General features: G+C 36.5%; 1 protein-coding gene across 1 annotated transcript in view; it reads right to left on the bottom strand.

Annotated features, from left to right (window-relative positions):
• Window positions 1–19,688, bottom strand: part of GPD2 (glycerol-3-phosphate dehydrogenase 2 (mitochondrial)) — a 139,075-nt gene that overhangs the window by 53,565 nt on the left and 65,822 nt on the right. The window contains exons 4-6 of the mRNA XM_012640782.1: window positions 11,905–12,029; window positions 10,492–10,589; window positions 8,981–9,144 (exon numbers count right to left, since the gene is read on the bottom strand). Of these exons, the coding sequence (XP_012496236.1) occupies window positions 8,981–9,144; window positions 10,492–10,589; window positions 11,905–12,029 (387 nt within the window). The remainder of the gene's footprint in view (window positions 1–8,980; window positions 9,145–10,491; window positions 10,590–11,904; window positions 12,030–19,688) is intronic.

The raw sequence follows: 19,688 nt of genomic DNA, 5'->3' as shown, positions 1-19,688 counted from the left end.
TAGCCGAGCATGGTGGCGCATGCCTGTAGTCCCAGCTACTCGGGAGGCTGAGGCAGAAGGATTGCTTGAATCCAGGAATGTGAGGTTGCTGTGAGCTAGGCTGACACCACGGCACTCTAGCCCAGGCAAAAGAGTGAGACTCTGTCTCAAAGAAAAAAGATAGTGGCCTAACCACACTGATGGGAACTATGTCAAATAGCTTAAAGACAGTAATTTATTTGTATGTCCCCACTGGCATATAACTTAAGAACAACAAAACTGAAAAAACAATTAAAGTGTTTTCAGGGGTACAGTTAAATAAAATGAAAAACAAAGGAAACAAAGGAAAGGATGGTAAATCTATCAGTTAAAAAAAGAATGAATCAACTTACATGAACCCTAACTAAGATTCTGTCTGTCTTGTGCATTGATTTTTTAATCACGAGCCTGTTAAAGTTACGAGAACACATAGGACATGTGAACATGGCCAGATATTTGAAATTAAGAAACTATTGTTAAAAAATTTAGGTGTGGTTGTATTTAAAAGAGAATCTTTAACTTTAAAGATGCAGACTAAATATTCATGGATGTTCACAGATGAAATGTTTGTTATTGGGAAGGTGTATGGGGAGTAGATGAGAGTACAGATGAAGTTTGACCATGAGTTTCTATGTGTTGAAATTGCAAGTTCATTTTATTGTTCTCATTACTTTTACATACATTTGGATTTTCCATAATTAAAACGTGTATACTCTGTTGAATTATTTGGCTATTTTTTAAAGTGTGTGAGAGACTTAAAAACCAATGGTTTTATGAGAAGCCATGATGTTATAATCTTAATTTTATAAAATTCTTTTTTTGAGCCAAAAAAAAAAAAATTAATACTTTCACATCCCTATGTATCCAAAATACCAATCCAGATATTTAGCTGATTTCTTTTCCTTCCTATAAAATAGGGATTGTAGTATCCCAGTATACATACAGAACTGGATCGAAGATAATTTATGAAAAAAAAAAGATTTAGAAAACTATACTCTGCTACACAGATGTAAAATATTGTTGGTAGTAGGGACCATGTGTTTGGCAAAATATCTGGCATAGGAGTGAACTCTCTCAAAATCCACAAGCTCAGAGTTTGGTCTTTAATGCATTTGGTCCTAATTTCAGGCACAATGTTTGGCAAAAAGTAAAGGCTTCATAAATATTTTTTGGATGAATGAGCAAATTGAGGGGAAGAGTGGACAGAGATTTTTGATACAAAGGCTTTTGCCTTTGATCCTGCTTCTTTTTAAAAACGATCAACTAAGCAAGAGAGTGGGAGAAGCAGAGAGCTTACTACGAACCCACCAGAACTATCTGCTCAACTTATACACATATCCTACTATTGGTGAATTTTTAGCAGTTTTTAAGCTTTTATATACAGAGTACAAATATAGATGACCACTATCTCAGTATGCTACACCTGATGAAATCTACTTTTGTGTGCTTTTAATTTTTTAAAAAAACTAATTATAAGAGAATGAAAACCTGGTATTTAATGTATGCTAGTCAAGTGAGCAATAAACAACTGCAAAGTTTCCTGGAGGCTATTTGCTCTGTTTCGTCATCAAGAAGCTAAAGCATATGTTGGATGTTAGCCTGGGTGGACACAGTGTGTCCTAGTTATTCAAGGTTTCCTTTGAAGCCACAATTTTAAGTTTTGTTTCTTAGGGGTACATGTCAAACTTCATTTAGCATTAGTTGGTATCCAGATACACTGAATAGCAAAAAGGCAGCATTTGGGGGCAAAAAAAAAAAGCAAACATGACTGCTATATGAGCAATAATGTCAGTTTCATTTATGTAACTCATAGAAAACAAGTGGAGAAATACAACAGGAAAGCTGATAGTAGGATATCAAGATAAAAACCATTCATTTCATTTAGAAGTATAAAAACTGCATATAAACAAGGAGAAATATTAAAACAAATATGTTTTAAATCAATGTCTAGGGGGTAGATAATTTTACAGGAATTCTATTAAAATATTATGTTGCTTAATTCTTAAGCTTCAAAGTTTATGCTTAACTGGAGCTTGTTCATATGCACAGTATTTTTTTTCTTTTTTCCTAAGAGTGACTGGCAAATTTTTCTGGAAGAATCTTCAAATTTTAAATATATAAGAGGACATTTGTGAAACTAATGCTTCACTTTGGAACATCTTCATGAAAAGTAAAAATTTAGTGGACTGTAAAGTATCCATAAAATTGACCCAAATGAAATAATTAATATTTGAATAATGTTTCAAACTTATAAAGGTATTTTACATTTATGAGTTCATTTAAATCTCAAAACAGCCTATGAGTTTGCTGTCATAGCCCAAATTTATAGATGTCCAACTTGGGGCTCAAACCCCGGCTAGGTTTCTCAACCCGAGTTACATATATCCATATCACTGATTGTTTTAACTACACTACAATACTTTGGAAAGTAGTTTTCTAGTATGATTATGATGCTTACAATTGTGAGACAATTTCCCATGCCATTTTCAGTATTATTTTTCTAAGATTCATCTGTGTCGTTCACTTCAGTAACAATTCTTATACTTTCAATGCTGTGTTTTACTCCATTATGTGAAGAGACCATAAGTTATTTATTCATTTATCTCTTAATGCAGCTGTCCCCAACCTTTTTGGCAACAGGGGCCGGTTTGACAGAAGACAATTTTTCCGCGGATCGGAGGGGGCGGGGTAGTTTCAGGATGATTCAAGTGCATTCCATTTATTGTGCGGTCAAACCTCTCTGCTAATGATACTGTGTATTTGCAGCCTCTCCCCAGTGCTAGCATCACCACCTCAGCTCTGTCTCGGATCATCAGGCATTAGATTCTCACAAGGAGCATGCAACCTAGATCCCTCACATGTGCAGCTTACAATAGGGTTCACACTCCTTTGAGAATCTAATGCTGCCACTGATCTGACAGGAGGTAGAGCTTATGCAGTGATGCATGCGATGGGGAAGAGCTGTAAATACAGATGAAGCTTCGCTGCCTCGCCCTCCGCTCACCTCCTGCTGTGTGGCCTGGTTCTTAACAGGCCACAGACTGGTACAGGTCATCTGCCCAGGGGTTGGGGACTGCAGTCTTAATGGACATTTGCATTATTTCCCCTTTTGAAATTATACTTAGTGCGTCAGTGAACTTTTTGTACATATATTCTGGTGGACACGGGCAAGAGTTTCTCTGCAGCATATACCTAGTAAAGAAATTTCTGGGTCACAAGGTATGCATATGCATGCTCAGCTTTACTAGGCGTGTCCAGCTATTCTCCAAAGTGTTTGTATAAACTTATGTAACATATCATATAATACTTTTACAGAGCTTAAAAACAAAACTAAAGATTATTTCGAAATATATGTGTATCCGATAAGGTTTTTTAAAAGGAAAACAGGGAACCCTAATAATAAAATATATACATCAGTTATTTCTAGGGAAGAGGGAAAAGAATGAAATAAGGAGTAGTCACGAATAACCTCAATATATTGGTAATAGTCTAGATTTTAAAGCTAGTTGTGGATTCGTTTTTATAATTAAACTTTATAACTTACATATGTGTTATACGTATTCTTTTATATGTATCAATATTTACATAATTTTAAACCGTGGTTGTACAATAATAAAAATTTGAGAAGGGTTAGGACCCTTGGGAATTGTTAGAAAATAGAACTTTACATTTCAAAACAAATTCATTATATTTTTAAGATGAACATTTTTTAAATAAACACAAGTTTCTAATGTATTGTGCCCAATTTTGATAATTTTGAGGTCTCCAAGATAATACCTCCTCTTATTCAATGTTTGGTTTGTTTGTTTGTTCTTAGCCACCTCAATCAGAGTTCACAGAAATTAGACCTTAGGAAACGAAGGAAGGGATTTGGTAATGTTTACTCTTACAGAGGAATTTTTCCTCTCCTTGAATACATCTATCTTGAAAACATTTAAATTAGCCAATTAGCAAACAAATAAAATGATGACAAATGATGACTAACTCAGTGGCCTAAAAAAGAAAAATTAAATTGAGTATTCCAAAAGTAAAGTAAATGTCAGTATATATCCCCAATATGTGTACAAGGGCTGCTACCATCTCGTTATATTAAGAATGGCTGGATACTTTCCGGACAGCATATTTATTTCTAAATTACATATGTGTACATACTACTGTTCTTACACGTTATAGACATTTGAACTATATACCAAAAAAAAGACATTTATAAGCAATTTGATTTAAAAAATAGGTTGTAAGGCAAAGTCGTAATGTGTTCTTCCTGCACCACAGCGGATCATCCCACGCACCTCACCAGGCTCACACAGGAGATTACCAGTGCAATTTACAAGAAGAACTGCACCAAGAAGCAAGTAGCCCAAACTTGCATGATGGCACTGCTGTTTGGTTTGTAAATCTACATTGTTCAGTTATCTATTCAACCTATTTCTATTACTCTGAAGAAATTAATGCGTCTGTCTCAGTTAAAGTACATAACATACAATTAGTTTAACTCTGTTTGCAATAGCGTAAATGAGGGTTAAAGATACCGTCTTTAGATTTTTACTTATGTCCCAGGAACTCAATGGAACAACAAAAACATAAGACCAAAAAAAAAAAAAAATCACCTTTGCGGTATTGGGTAATTGATTTTTTTTAGCTTTCAAAGTAGATAAAATCAACACCTTAAAAGACTTGTCTTTAACCCAGGCTTTCTTTTATTAAAGTGTACAATTGCAGGTGCATGCCTAGAGGAGTAATAGCTTGTTCCTAACGAAAGAGTCTAGATTCCACAATATGCCTTTTGCCAGAGGCATCATTCCCCAAAGCATACAGCTAACTGCATCTCCTGCTGTACCTGTAACAATTTAATTGTATAAGTCAGCCCAGTCAAGCATCTCCAGCTCATGACTGGGAGACATGAAATTCATTGTCATTATTGTCCCTGTCATTTTGGATCATTATATCCTGCTGCAGAATTTTCCTCACTTCAGTGCATTTTTACCTCCAGGAGCCAGGGATTATAGCTGAGGTTGGGGTGGGGGCAGGACCGTGAACTACATTTACCTCAAGGGAGCCAGAGATTAAATTGGCTTTGCTCTCTCACTAGCTGAATTCATCTATTTGTATGCTGTGAGTTTTAGGTTGGAATAAAAATGAATATTCTAGTGAAACCGGGCTTTAATTCCCCTTTGAAACATGGATATAACCAACTTTTATTTACATTAGAAAGCCCATGTAATTTCTTGTAGGTTGCTATTTTCATATGTGCATAAAGAACACTTGGAGGTATCATTCAATATGAAATAACAGACATCTCTCTCTGTCTTGACTTTCAGAAAGGAAGAAGTTAAAGCTATAATTTTCTTCTCCAGTTTCATTTTAGAGAGGCTTAATGGGGGTATTTAATGGTTTTAAATATTCAATGATTTTTAATTATATCTCATTTTCTGTGTACTGGATTGGATGACTGGAGTCCAACTAGAATGGCACCAAAGATCCACCCTGGGAACTGAGGATTGAAGTTGATAGAGGAAGACAAAATAAATTCCAGAGAATAACTAGCTACCCCGCAGCAGCTGGTTCACATAATCCCACAGCCTGCCAAGTTCTCCAAGCATATTATGCCTTCAACACTTCCTTCTGACATGGGAGAGCTGGCCAGGGCACCACACCCTCTACCCAGTAACCCCATTATCAGTGGTCATGGCCAGAGTCCAGTGTAAAAGTCTCCATTAGGAGAAGGCAAGGGGCTAGTAAGAAAACACTAGGATGTGTCTTCATCAGGAAGTGAGTGACTGTACATTTTCTCTAACAGAATATAAGAAGAAAACATAACTGGAAGAAAAACCTGGTATGTCACCTCCTATCCCAACTTTCATTTCATATGGATTTTACTGAGAACTTTGACATTTACTCTGTCTGCATTAAAAAAGATGATAGTTATTCCTCCATATGTATGAGATTGTTTTCCAACAGTTAACAATAAAATATGGCAATGGGTCATACTTATGCCCATGTACAGAATAGCCGCTATAATGACTTCATCAAAAGTAATGTAGAATTTATCTTATTACCTTTATGGACCTTTGTTGGAGAATAGATTTTGGCTTAATCATGTGCAAGAGCCATCAAAATTTACTTAAGATGAACTGTGCTTATGAGTAATCAAGAAAAATTTTTTGACCTTTGTACATTTTGTACGGCAGAAGGAACACCTTACAGCCCTAACATCTCTGTGTGGAAGAGACTTTAAAGGCCTTCTCAGCCCCTGGTCCAAGTTAACGGCAATGTTCGCTTGTCTGTCCCACTGTATTTTCACACCGTCATATGTCACTTTTCACTGGTGCCGAAGTAACTGTATAACATATTACTAATAAGGGTTTTTAGTTAGCAAAACTTCTTGTAGCATTAGAAGTTCATTTGATTACTTCTGCCACTTTGTCAACAGAATCAAGATTCTCCCTAGGTGAAAGTTATAAAAATTGTGATTTCTGTTCATTTTAAAATGGTTACTTTTATGCTATGTGAATTTCACTTCAATAAGTTATTTCTTAAGTAAAAAAAAAAAAAAGTTATTTCAAGCAACCTGAAGAATGCATCCTGAAATTATTTGGGTGACTGTTATTAAATTCTCATAATGATTATTTATAAAGAAAAGTATATTTTTTCCTATTAAGAAAGGCTTATCTTATAAATTAAAATGTTTAGAGTTGAGTTTGCAATACTAAAAAGTTCACAAGGATATTCTTTTCCTCTCTGAAATACCTTGTTAGCGGGATGATTCTGTACTATCATTGTTCTGGTCGGGGGTAAGGCATCCATTTTGTTTTTTGAGCGTGCATTTACTGTATTTAATTCTTTTACCTACATGCTCCTCTCCACCTTATTTCCATGTTGATATTTAATTTGCTCATCACACCCTATTACGTGAAACAAGAGTTGCCTTATCTATGAATACACCGTGAAACTGTTTCACATTCTTATTTTGCCTCATCCCAAGTATAACACAATTGGGCCCGTATCATTCCAGAATAAGGTCAAAAAAACAAATCATTTATTTCTAATGAATAGAACATAATTATTTTTACTCCTTTGGTTCAAGACTTAAGATTTTACAACCAATTTCCAAATAGCTCTTTAAAATTATTTTAAATAATAATTTGTAAATTTTTCAATAATCTTCACTAAACTCATAACTTTGCAACCTATAACAAGCTGTAACGATCATTTCTAGATTACAGAATTCTTTTTCCTCTTGATTCTAATAGAATAATTATGTAATATAGGTTTCCTTTGGTTTCTCCATGTAGAATCAACAAGAATCTATCATTCTAACAATACCAAACCAACGTAAAACAGGATGCCACAAACTCAGACATGGCATCCACTAATATTTCTGCTACGGAGATCCAGATATGTACAAGCTAATAAATAAAATTATTAGTTAGTTTCCAATACATCACATGGTATAGAAAAATTAGTAAGTATTTGAGATGGTTTGTGCAGGAGGGATTTGCAATAAGAGGCAAAGGCCACAAACATCCCCCTGTCAGGATGGGCAGGATGCTATTTACAGAATGCCTTCTTACTACTCCTGGACCAAAAACCTCTTTACTATAATCACCCAATAAACTACAATGGATTAACATTAAGGGTCTGATGCAGAGAAAGCAAATTCACGTTAAGGTTGTCCTTTAACATGTGGGCTCAATCGAGGGCACCAAAAAAGTACTTAAGTGGCCCCCCTGTGGTGTTCAGATGCTGGAAGGCACTGCAAACTGTGATTTTTCCAGCTTTTAATACTTGCTTAAGACCCTTAACATTTTTCTAATACTGTTGCTCCTAAGACATTTTGTTGAGTTTGGTCCCCCTTGCCCCCTCTGCACATATACTTTTTGCATTTATATATAAAAGCCTGACAGATTGCTGAATTGATTAAGAAATGTACATAGGAAAAAAGGGAAAAAACGTTAGGGACAGCCTTGAGGACATCCCATAATGTGAAGTATAAGTATCAAAGTCTCTTGAATAAAAAAGAAATTCTTCTTGATAAGAGTTTAGATATGTAATATTAAATATAAAAGATCACATAATGGGAGTGGAGGGCTCACTGAGATATAGGCCTGAGCCATCCTTAGCATCGCAAAATTTCTAGGACTGTGTGAACATGTGCAATTATCTGTGTCCAGCTACTTCCTTATAAATGAACATCCTTGGACTATATTTCAATCTCAAACACTCTTTAAAACTACTAGTAAAATTTCACAAATGGCTTTGCCTGTTTTGTTTTATATTGTTTTGTATCCATCACATTAAGTCTTTAGTTCTTTCAAATAAAAGTGGACAAAATTATATTGTACACATGTAAAAAAAAATGAGCATTGAACACATGGCAAATGAAACTAGGTAACGTCACTGTTAGAAAACATCTAACAACAATAAAATAAGGACTAAAAACTGAGGGCTTGGTTTAACAGATGCAATGTTCATATACCTTCAGCATATAAATTATACAGTCAAGAATTGTGTCCTATGCAAAATACAAACATGTCAATTCCAGCCCAACGGGCATTTTTGCCTAGGTTTATAACCCCTTGAAAATAGAGGTTTCATCTAGAAAATCTAACAGATCCTCAGCTGCTTTCAACATTATAATATATTCATAAGGCAGGTATTCACTAGCAAATACATAACAAATTAAATGGCATGATTATAATGATGAGAAATGGACCAAACAAACCAGAGGATACAAAGTAAAAATCAAAGAAGAAAAGGAATATGTAAAACAAACAATATTAAAGGCAAAACATTATGGGGAGTTTCTCAGCCAGTGTTAGAGAAAATGGTGAGTATGTGTGTGCATGTGCATTTGTGTGTTGTATAAAGTTAACATTCAAAGGATGCAAAACTATCTCATTAAGAATATATTATAAGGATCATGAGTGAGAGTAAAGTGTCTTGTAAGAAAAAAGTCACATACCGTCATAGTAGACAATTGCTCCTACCAGTCTGTCCTTCTGGAGCATTGGGAAATGTTCAAGGGCTCTTGATTTGCTGAGGACATAACTGCCTTTCAGGCAATTACTTCCTGCAACCAGATCATATAGCTTGATTCCTACCCAGTAGTATGGTAACTGCCACCATCTATAACATAAACAGGGGGGAAAGGTTCTTTAGAAACAGTATAACATTATAGAATGTCACCTTAAATTACAAAATGCTTTTCATTTAAGAAAAATAAAGTATACCTAGAAGTGGACTGTAAAAGAAACAGATCTGCATAACTGTTTTCTGACACCAACCTAGCTGAAGTCTGTAAGTACATGAATCAATGAGATTTTAAATGAATCTTCTCTAAAGCAGTGATTCTCAATCAACTTAGCTGCATATTAGAATTTTCTGGAGAACCTGAAATACAAAAACTGGGCCAGGTATGGCAACTCATGCCTGTAATCCCAGCATATTGGGAGGCCGAGACAGGAGGATCACTTAAGGCCAACAGTTCAAAATCAGCCTGGTAACATAGCAAGACCCCCTCTCTACAAAAAATAGAAAAATTACTTGGGTGTGATGACATGTGCCTGTAGTCCTAGCTACTTGTGGGGCTAAGACAGGAGGACCGACAAAGCTCAGGTTCTCAAGAATGCAGTGAGCTACGATCAGGCCACTGCACTCCAGCCTGGGTGACAGAGCAAGACTCTGTCTCTGAATACATACATACATACATACATACATACTGATGCCTGGGCCTCACATGTCCACAGATTGATTTAACTGGACTAGAATGGGGCCCCAGATGACTATAATGTGTACCTAAGGTTGAGAGTCACTGGTTTAAGAAGTCCTAGGCCATCTATAACAAAAGAAGGACAAAATTATAAAAATCTGTTTCTAAGTCCCCACAACACTCACGTGGCTAAAAGAGTTATATAACTCACTATTTCATATCACCTGTAACCCAACTAAAGACAACTTCACAGATAGCTCTAATAACATTAGGGAAATTGGGTTTTATAATTTATAATCCGACATCTCCTAACCAAACTTCAGTTTTGGTTAACTAAGATACTTAAAATGACTCAAAATGGCTTGGGTTTCAAGTTGGTAAATGGCAGGTTTAGATTTTGCAGCAGGATACATTTTGGCTCTGCATTTTATACTCTGCTAAGGGCGCTCTTATGTTCCTCAGTACCAACGCAGCTGTTCATCTAGATATTCTCAGAAACTGGAGCAAGAAACTACTGATTACAAATACAGAACACAACCTCCTTTGCCTTCAAGATCTGGTCCTTAGAGATGAGTGGGTAGAGAGTAATTTATGAAAAGTCACACTTTTAAATACAACAATGGGAAATATTTGAAAGGGATTAAAGATTAAGACCAATTAAAACCACATTAAAAAATATGCATTGAGAGATTATTTTCGATAAAACTGTCATTCTATTGACCTCAGATAAGCAAACAGCATACAGGTGATATCAAAAAGCTTACTTGTAAACTGGAAGCATTATAGGCAATGGAGCTGATAAATGGGGAGCAATTTCTAGTAGGTTGGCACGCTCATGAAGGGCTTCTTTTACCATCCTATACTGAAAGGCAAAACAGAGAAAATTAGTTTGGCAGTAACAGATCATAATATTTTCAAATGGCAAATAGACACCCTGCCAACTGATTGATACACAGAAACCTTCTACCTCTGAGTGAGGATAGCTCCCTCCTAATCAAATTTCTAATAATACATCATGCTGTCAACCTCAAAGATTTTTTAGAAACCTTATCTGTATTTGCATAGGAGAAAAACATGCTGTCAGAGTTCCCAGGTGTAAGATATTTTCCTGACTTGAGTTACAAGATTATTGTAGCCATTTATCTTGCACCCTCTGTATTGTCTCCCTTTCTCTGCTCCCCATAATATTTTCTCTGTGTAAGAGATAACAGATTGTTTAAATTCATGCTAAAAGTTTTCTTCTTGGCTTCACTAAACCATGCAAAGATGATACTTAACAGTTGCACAGTATTTTACGGATTATAAAAAGTCTTTTGTCTTTAATCCTGTAGTCTTCCTTATGCCTGTCTAAAGAACCAGCAGTGCTATTATAATTCTAATTTTACAAATAAGAAAACTGAGGCTCACAGATGTTAAGTAAACACAGAACACCAACGCAGAACACAAGTTAGCCTATTCCAAATCCTATGCTGTTTTCTTTGCATCCATCACGATGCCCAAGAGAAACATAAGAAAAGGGGACAGATTCAAAAGTGACTTGTCAAGGAAAAAAAAGGGGACAGATTCAAAACTTGACAATGTCAAGTCGGTGCTGCTGTGTTTTTCATGTACGAAAAGCAGATAGGGAGTTCAGCGGATTTTTTTTACCCCTCTGGGAAATGTCATCTTCCACACTGCCTTGGCAGTTTTCAAATGGTGGCAGACTGGACACAATAAAGTGTGACATAAGAAAAGCATGACTCAGATCATCTTTTCCTTAAGAATATGTCACTGTCAATATGAGCGTATGACTGCGGTTGCAGTCAAAGAGGACCAATTTGGCACTCCCCGTGCATTACAACACAGCTCCCCTGAAACTGCTTTCAAAGTAGTAATTTGGTGGCCATTGGCAAAAACCCAATCACAATTGTTAAAAGGCAACACATCCAAAAGTGATTTTGTAAATCTGCTACTTTGACATGTCTGTGTAGAAAAAGCCCCTGATTACCCATAAACATAATACTACAAGAAAGAACTGACACACCTCTCCTGAAAGATATTCCAGCGGAATACACGAAATAGGTATTTCCAATAGGGAGAAATGTTAAAAGCCATAAAAAAAAAAAAACACCTGATTTAATTGGGTAGAAAAAAAGCAGAGTCGCAATTTTTGTTTAACAACCAGCATACACAATTACCTGCTCAATATCCAACTTCATGATGGCCTTCTGAAGATACCTCACACCACCATGGATCAATTTAGTGCTTCTGCTGCTGGTCCCTGATGAGAAATCATCTCTTTCTACAAGGGCTGTTTTTAGTCCTGTGTAACCAGAAAACCAAATTAACTTCTTAAATTACACAATTTGTATGTAATTCATTAAAGGCACTTCTCCAGGGTAGAGACAATCACAAGAAAAATTACTCTGAACATGGATAAATTTGTATTCAAAGTGCAGTACACTGTCTATATTATAATGAAGAGATTTTAGGCTCTTCCTGGGGGAAAAGTCAAACCAGAACTAGAAGCATATTAAACTGTGAATGAATCACAACTAGAGAATATTACAGTACAATTTCATGACAGTAACATACTCCAGTGCATTTAGAGGGTCAAAGAAGAGCCTGACACCCATCTTTACCTATGTAGAGTTAACTGAGTGTTGTTATGAAGCCTTTTGGAACTCAAATTTCATCTCTCACTCCACGAATCTAAACATGTTCCAGCCCCTCATCTCTGGTTTAAATCTAGACTAGGCCTCCTTCTATGTGCTGAATTCTACTGAGATATGTGTCTCGGATGGTGTTATGATAGGTATAAAATGGAAAAGATATCCAAGATATCAAACAGAAGAAGAAGAGAATAATCGCTGATATTGAGGAGTTTCCACTCTAATTTAAAACATTCAAAAAAATTCGAACATGACAGTATTTTACAATTACAAAGAAATACAAGCCAGTGCAAATGAACACAGTGAGAGTACCCATGAATAAAGAAAACATTCTTGATAAGGTGAGGCTGAGCAAAGACAGATCGGTTCCAGAAGTCACCCCTGGCCCCTGTATTTGAAGGTTGCTATAGATCTCTTGGGGACAAAACTAGTTTTGTTTTGTTTGGTTACAGAGACAACCTGCCTCTTCCAGATTGGAGATGACCAGGAGTACTACAAGTGTCACACACTAGTAGAGAGATGAAGGCAAAACCTCAAAAGACCCAAAGCAGACATCAACACCAAGTCACGAGGAATTTTCATGGCCTGGCATCCCATCTCTCTTCTTGGGGGATGAGAGAATGTCACAGAATCCAATTACAATGAGAGTATGTAACCAGAGCAGTTTGGGCTCGCAAAGTTCATATAGGAGAACTTGTGCATGTATTCAATTCAGAGCCATTTATTACATTTAATACCAAAGGGTCGTTTTTATAACTTTTAACAGTTTAAATAACGTACCCAAATGTCATCATAAAATCAGGGCAATTCCCTTGACTCAAAAGGACAAAATATTTAGAAACTGTGGAAAGAAAAGTAGAGAACTTTAATTCAAGAGCAAAAACTGTTAATGCCTTAACTAGCTTGCAAAATAACACAAAAATTACAGGTATCATAGACCCAGGTCACTTATAAGCATACATGTCAGAGAAATTTCTGTAAAATTCTCAACTATTAAAACTGTAGCAATGCTTAGTAAATTTAGCACTGGATGTATTAAAAATGCAGAAAAATATTAGTACTTTTTTAAAAAATTGAGAGCCAAAGCACCAATACTGGAAACGAATCAGGCACAGACCAGGCTATGGGAGGCAAGTAAACAAAGGGCAGCGAAGCTTAATGGGGACCACATGTGAAAATAGAGGACTCACCTTACTCCAGGTTAGAAGTTAAACTCAGGACATAAACTCAGAATTGCATATAGCCAAAATTACATTTGCAAATCATAAAAATGTATGGTCTTGGTGAGCTGTATCACCTTTTCTTAGTAAGTTCAACACAGAGTTCTTCTTCCAGCACTAAAATAGACCATCTTTTCTTCAGTTGAAGATCAGATGAGGGAGTTGACTTTCAAGTGGTATTTAAGAGTCAGATTATTTAAAATAGACCTGTCTTTAAACTCTGGAATCACACTCAAGGCATCAAGATGTCCACACCGTGAGAGGCAGGGACATACGACTGAGAGAGGCCAAGCAGCCTCCCCTCCAGCCCACGGCTTCCTCACCTGGGCCTGCCCCTAAGGTATCCTACAAGCTATGGTAGATACACTTCCTAGACAGTTGCCAGTAATCCCAACTCCCTAGTATGTAACACCCTGCCCTTGAGTGTGGGTGGACCTAGCACTTTTCTTCTATTGAGCAGAACACAGCACCAGTAATAGCATGTCACTTCTGTGATTAGGTTACAAAAGATGGGGAAGTGCTCTCTCTCTCTTGCTAGTGCTCTCTGGCCCTCTCACTGGCTTGCTCAAGTGAAGCAAGCTGTCATGTGTGAGTCCAGGAAGAAAGAGAGGGCTTGTCCTCAAAGAGCTACAAGTAGAACTACCATTTGATCCAGGAATAGCACTATTAGGCATCTACCCAAAGGAACAAAAGTCATTCTATGATAAAGACATCTGCACTCGAATGTTTATGGCAGCACAATTCACTATAGCAAGGATGTGGAAACAACCCAAGTACCCGTCAATCCATGAGTGGATTAATAAAATATGGTATATGTATACGATGGACTACTACTCAATTATAAGAAACGATGCTGATCTAGCACCTCTTATATTTTCCTGGATAGAGCTTTAGCCCATCCTTCAAAGTGAGGTATCACAAGAATGGAAGAATAGGCTCCACATGCACTCGCCATCAAACTGGCACTGATCAACACTAAGGTGCTCACATGGTAGTAATATTCTTTGGGGGTAGAGGGGTTGGGGGTGGGTAAACTCACAACTAATGGACGTGGTGAGCATTGTAGGGGGGGAAGGGCACGTCTCAAATCATGGTTGGAATGTGGCAAAGTCATAACATACAACCAAAATTTTGTACCCCCATAATTTCCTGAAATAAAATAAAAGAAAAAGAAAGAGAGGCCAACCGTCAGCAGGTCACAAGGAACCCAGGTGTCAGTCCAACAACCCAGGAGGAACTAAATCCTGTCAACAACCATGTGAGTTCCTGGGAAACACTGTAAGCCTGTGAGAGACCAGAGGCAGAGGACCCAGCCAAGGCTCACCCAGATTCCCAGCACACCAAAACTGGGGGATAATAAATGTTGCTGTTTTGAGCCACCAAATTTGGGAGATAGTTTATTGGTGACCCGATTCCCTGTGTGAAGATTAACTGCAGCCAAGACTGCACCTCAGGATGGCGTCTTCAGGAAAGTCTGCAGAGGAGTCTGTGTTCAAGACTGGTGGAGGGGAGGAGTGGAATCACACACACTGGCAAAGACAAGCCTAAGGTAGAGAAGTGGCCCAGCGTATTCAGGGGCTGCTTGTCACTCGGGCTGCAGTGCAGGGCACAAGGGGCAACGTGAAGGAGTCCCCGTGGGAAGAATGGGCAAGGCAGATCACCAAGGGCTTTTGATCCACGCTGGGGCATTTGGATCCTGTCCTATGGGCCACTGTTTCTCACAAGAAAGTAATATCTAGATCTCCTCAAAAGGAAAATGCCTCTGAGAACATGGCTATTCCTGGATCAGTTTCAGAAACAAATGCTTCATTAAGGGGAAAACCAAAAAAGAGATTTGTTATCGATAACACACAAACATGAAACTGAGTGCTGTACTCAGTAACAAGGCATCCATTCTGGAGAACCAGGGTTTGCTTGTTAATTTTCTTTCATTATTACAAAGGAATACAATTTAATTTTTTTCCAGCAGTTCACAGGTATTGTTTTGAAAAACTATTAAGCTGCTTGTCAGGGGAACCATCAAAGTGTTCTAAACTGAGACTACGCATGGTGGTTTCACGCCTGTAATCCCAGCGCTTTAGGAGGCCGAGGCAGGAGGATCGCTTGAGCCCAGGAGTTGGAGGTTACAGTGAACTATGAAGACACCACTGCACTTCAGCCTGGGCAATAGAGTGAGACTCTACCGCTAAAATAAAAAAAAGAAAAAGAAAAAAGTATTTTAAGCTAAGAAATCAGAATACTGTTCTAGAAAGATTTCTCTGGCCGCAGGGATTAGGAGTGGAGCTGGAGAAGGGCTAGCGGCAGGAGATCATCGAGGGCACCGGCGCCATATAGCACGATCAGGGCAAGGAAGCATCCAGCCTCACGAGGCAGAAGATGGCACTGGAAAGTGGTACAAAGAGAGAATTTCATGGGCCATGTTGTCAGGGTGGATTTTTTTCTTTCCCAAACTGACACAGTGTGAGGCAGGGAACTACTCTAGGAATTAGCAAGCCATCTCAAGGGGATATTTCAGGATTTTTAAGTGAGAGCTAACACTTTAAAGCTCTGAAAACTGCTTTTTCCAGTATTTGGACATTTTAAAAGTTATTCACATGTACATATGTGAGAAACTCTAGTGAATACCAATGAAAGTTAAAATAGGCCTTTCTGTCAAACCAGGCTGTTTTTCCTGTCCCATTATTTCCAGTGTCTAATCATCAAGTTATCCACTAGAATTTCTGGAGAAAAATGATACTGCTCCTTCCAGAGCCAAAACTTTAAAAAATGTGGTCACTAAAGTTATGGCTAAATTGATATATGAAAACACTGTGTAACCTAAAAGTATTACTAAAAGTTTTCTGAACCACAAAAAAAGAAAAAAAAAAAGATACTCTAAAAAAAGAAAATATTTTAAAAATTTCAAATATTATATGCTAAATGTTCTGAATATCTCATATTTGTTGAATGAGAAAGAAAGAAGTAGAAAGGAGGAAAATAACACAAAATTAAGACATTATTATTTGTTATAACTGCTTCTCATAACTTACTCCTTAATTGTTAATAATTAAACAAATGCAATGAAGACAATAAAATTTTAAAAAAGCCTTTTGATGTTCCTATATGGTTCTGTTACCCAATCTGTTCCTTTCTATTTTACCTCTCCAAAAATCCAAACTATTTTCCTAACTTCAAAAAATTACTGATCTGAAATTAAGAGCTCAGTTTTCTGATATTTTAAGTATAAGGCAAGGAAAGTAGGGGGGAAAAAAGAGCTGTTTTATCCTCTCAGAGAGAGTGAAAAGTATTTTTTATATTTTAGAGACGGGATCTCAGTGTGTTGCCGAGGCTGGCCTGGAACTCCTGAGCTCAAGAGATCCTCCTGCCTCAGTCTCCCTAGTAGCTGGGGCTACAGGTATGCACTACGGTGCCCAACTCATATTTTTAAGTGACATTCAATGCTAACATTTTGTGCTTTTAGGTAAAATAATTAAGTATGAAGGACATCAAAACTAATGTGCCCAGTATTCAACCAACTACTCATTGCTATGAATTTGAGGGGGCTGGGAAAAAGATCTTCCTTCAGAGTAGAAAGAGTGACCTCTTCACACTGCAGGCAGGGAAAGACTGGCTTCCCTATGCGTTAAAAACTAGTTCAAGATTTTCTAAGGAATACTTTTTTGTTTTCTCGGTTTTATTATTAAAATTACTTTTTATGGAAAGCAATAAGCTCTATTACTATTGAGATGAACCAGAACATTTGGGGTGGTATTATTATTATTTAATTTTTTATTTTTAATATTGATTACTTTTAGAAAGTAGGCTCAGGAATTTCATGACAGTAATAAAATATTAACATTTGGAGTAAAATTACTCTGAAATCTTAGGCAGAATAACAAGATTAGTTATATTAGAAGAATAAAGTCAACTTGAAATCTACCATCCACTCATCTTCATCCATCTCTTAACACGTTGAAACTGTATCTTCTGGATGGAGCGAGGGGTATGAACTAAACGCGGTTCTTTACAGCTTTGTCTTTTCTGACCTGAGCAAGACTGTCTAGCTACTTCCAACTAAACCAATTCGTGGATCAAGACAGTTGGAAGAATATAAAGGGATAATTACAATCTAAGGGGAGAAATGGTACGACATTTAACTTTCACAACATAAAATAGAACAGAAGTATATTTTAATACCTTTTACTGATTATCTTATTATGCATGAAAACATGCTCAATATAATAAATGCAGAGAAGCAAAGAGAACAAAATAAAACTCTCCTGTAATCACACCACTCACAGATAACCATAGTTGACATTTGGGTGTTTAAACGTTCACATTTCCTATGCATGTATATAATCACATATGTACATTTTTACAAAACTAAGATCATGTGGTATATTTTATTCAATTTTTTTCATTTAACACTGTTTATTATAAACATTTCTCCATGTAAATAAATATTTTTGTATAATTTTATTTTTAATATATGGATAGTATCAGATTAAATATTTATAATAATGCATTCAATTTTTTTTTTAAGAGATGAGGTCTTTGTGTCACCCAAGCTGGAGTGCAGTGGTACAATCACACCTCACTGTAGCCTCGAACTCCTGGACTCAAGCTATCCTCCTGTCTCCGGTTCTGGAGTAGCTGGGGCTAAAGGCACACACCACCACACCAACTAATTTTTTTTTTTTTTTATTTAGAGACAGGGTCTCACTATGTTGTCCAGACTGGCCTTGAACTTCTAACCTCAAGCCATCCTCCGACCTCAGCCTCCAGAGTCACTGGAATTACAGGTATGAGCCACTGTGCCTGGCTCAATTTCTTACTTTTGAGCATTTGGGTTATTTCCTTTTTTCTCTATCACAGATAGTACTGCAAGATTATATTTCCATTTAGTCTCTCTGTATCTGTAATTATGTCATTAGAATAAAATTTCAGTTATGTCATTATTAAGGTATTTAATAGAAAGGTGAGAGTAATTGCTACAAAATAACGATCAGAGGTACCAAGGTAGTAACACACAAATCAGAAAGCGAAAGACACATTAGCACCATAAACACAGGTATTAAAGCCACATGCTGCATGAAGAAAAAATGATGCAGTGCAAGGAAAGGTGAGTTTATCTTTCTTCAGAAAAGCTTTGGGCACTTAATTTTGGATTTCAGCCATTGCCATTAATAAGAAAAGGAACTAACCCAAAGGCTGGACATTTTATATGAAGGATCAATTTCTCTAAAAACTAACACTCCTGTAAAGCTGCAAAATAATCCTAGCTTGGTAATCCTCACTGTCACGATCCGATCCTGTGTTTTGGCCTGGCTTCCTCCAACGACGAATGTTAGCATTTTATAAAAACTGTAAATGTCAGATTGATTATTTAATACCCATTTCTATGTTTCCATTAGAAAACGGATAAATTATTAATAGAGATACTATGTAAAGTTAAAACATATTATTAACATACTTTGTGTTCCTTAAGTACACAGGTGATTATGAAGTCACAAAACTGTATTAAGCTATAACATTAATTGTAATAATACAGTTTCTGGGAATCAGGCAGTTGCTGTTGTTGCTTTCTCTTTTTGTTTTGTTATTATAAAAATAGCCAATGTTCAAAGGGAGGAAGAATATCAAATAATATAAAAGGGTAAAAAGAGAAAATAATATACTATTGACTTTCTAGTTACAAAATCCAGAGGTAACCAATGTTAACTATTAAACTGTCTCATGTATTTTATCAGAAACTTTCCATGTTTATGAAAGTACAAAATTCATATACTTTTCTGATTAAAAACAAATAGAATTAACACTCATTCTTCACAACTTGCATTTTTAAATTTGTAACACATCTTAACCATATTCCCCATAAATACTTATATATCCACCTCTTTTCAATAACTGAATATATCCCAATTTATTGCTAGTATAAATATACTTTAAATAAAATTCTGATCAATATGGCATTGTATAAAGTTGGTAAATTTGACTGGCTTAAAAAAAATCAATATGGCATTGTAAGCTTGTCTTTGAACTCTTCCTCTTCTCTAAACACAGAGAAAACTACACACACACACACACACACACACACACACACACACACAC

Source organism: Propithecus coquereli, unplaced genomic scaffold (assembly GCF_000956105.1).
Source record: "Propithecus coquereli isolate 6110/MARCELLA unplaced genomic scaffold, Pcoq_1.0 Scaffold157, whole genome shotgun sequence".
Lineage (NCBI taxonomy): Eukaryota > Metazoa > Chordata > Mammalia > Primates > Indriidae > Propithecus > Propithecus coquereli.
Note: the sequence above shows the minus strand (reverse complement) of the source record. Positions and strands in the feature narration are given on the sequence as shown.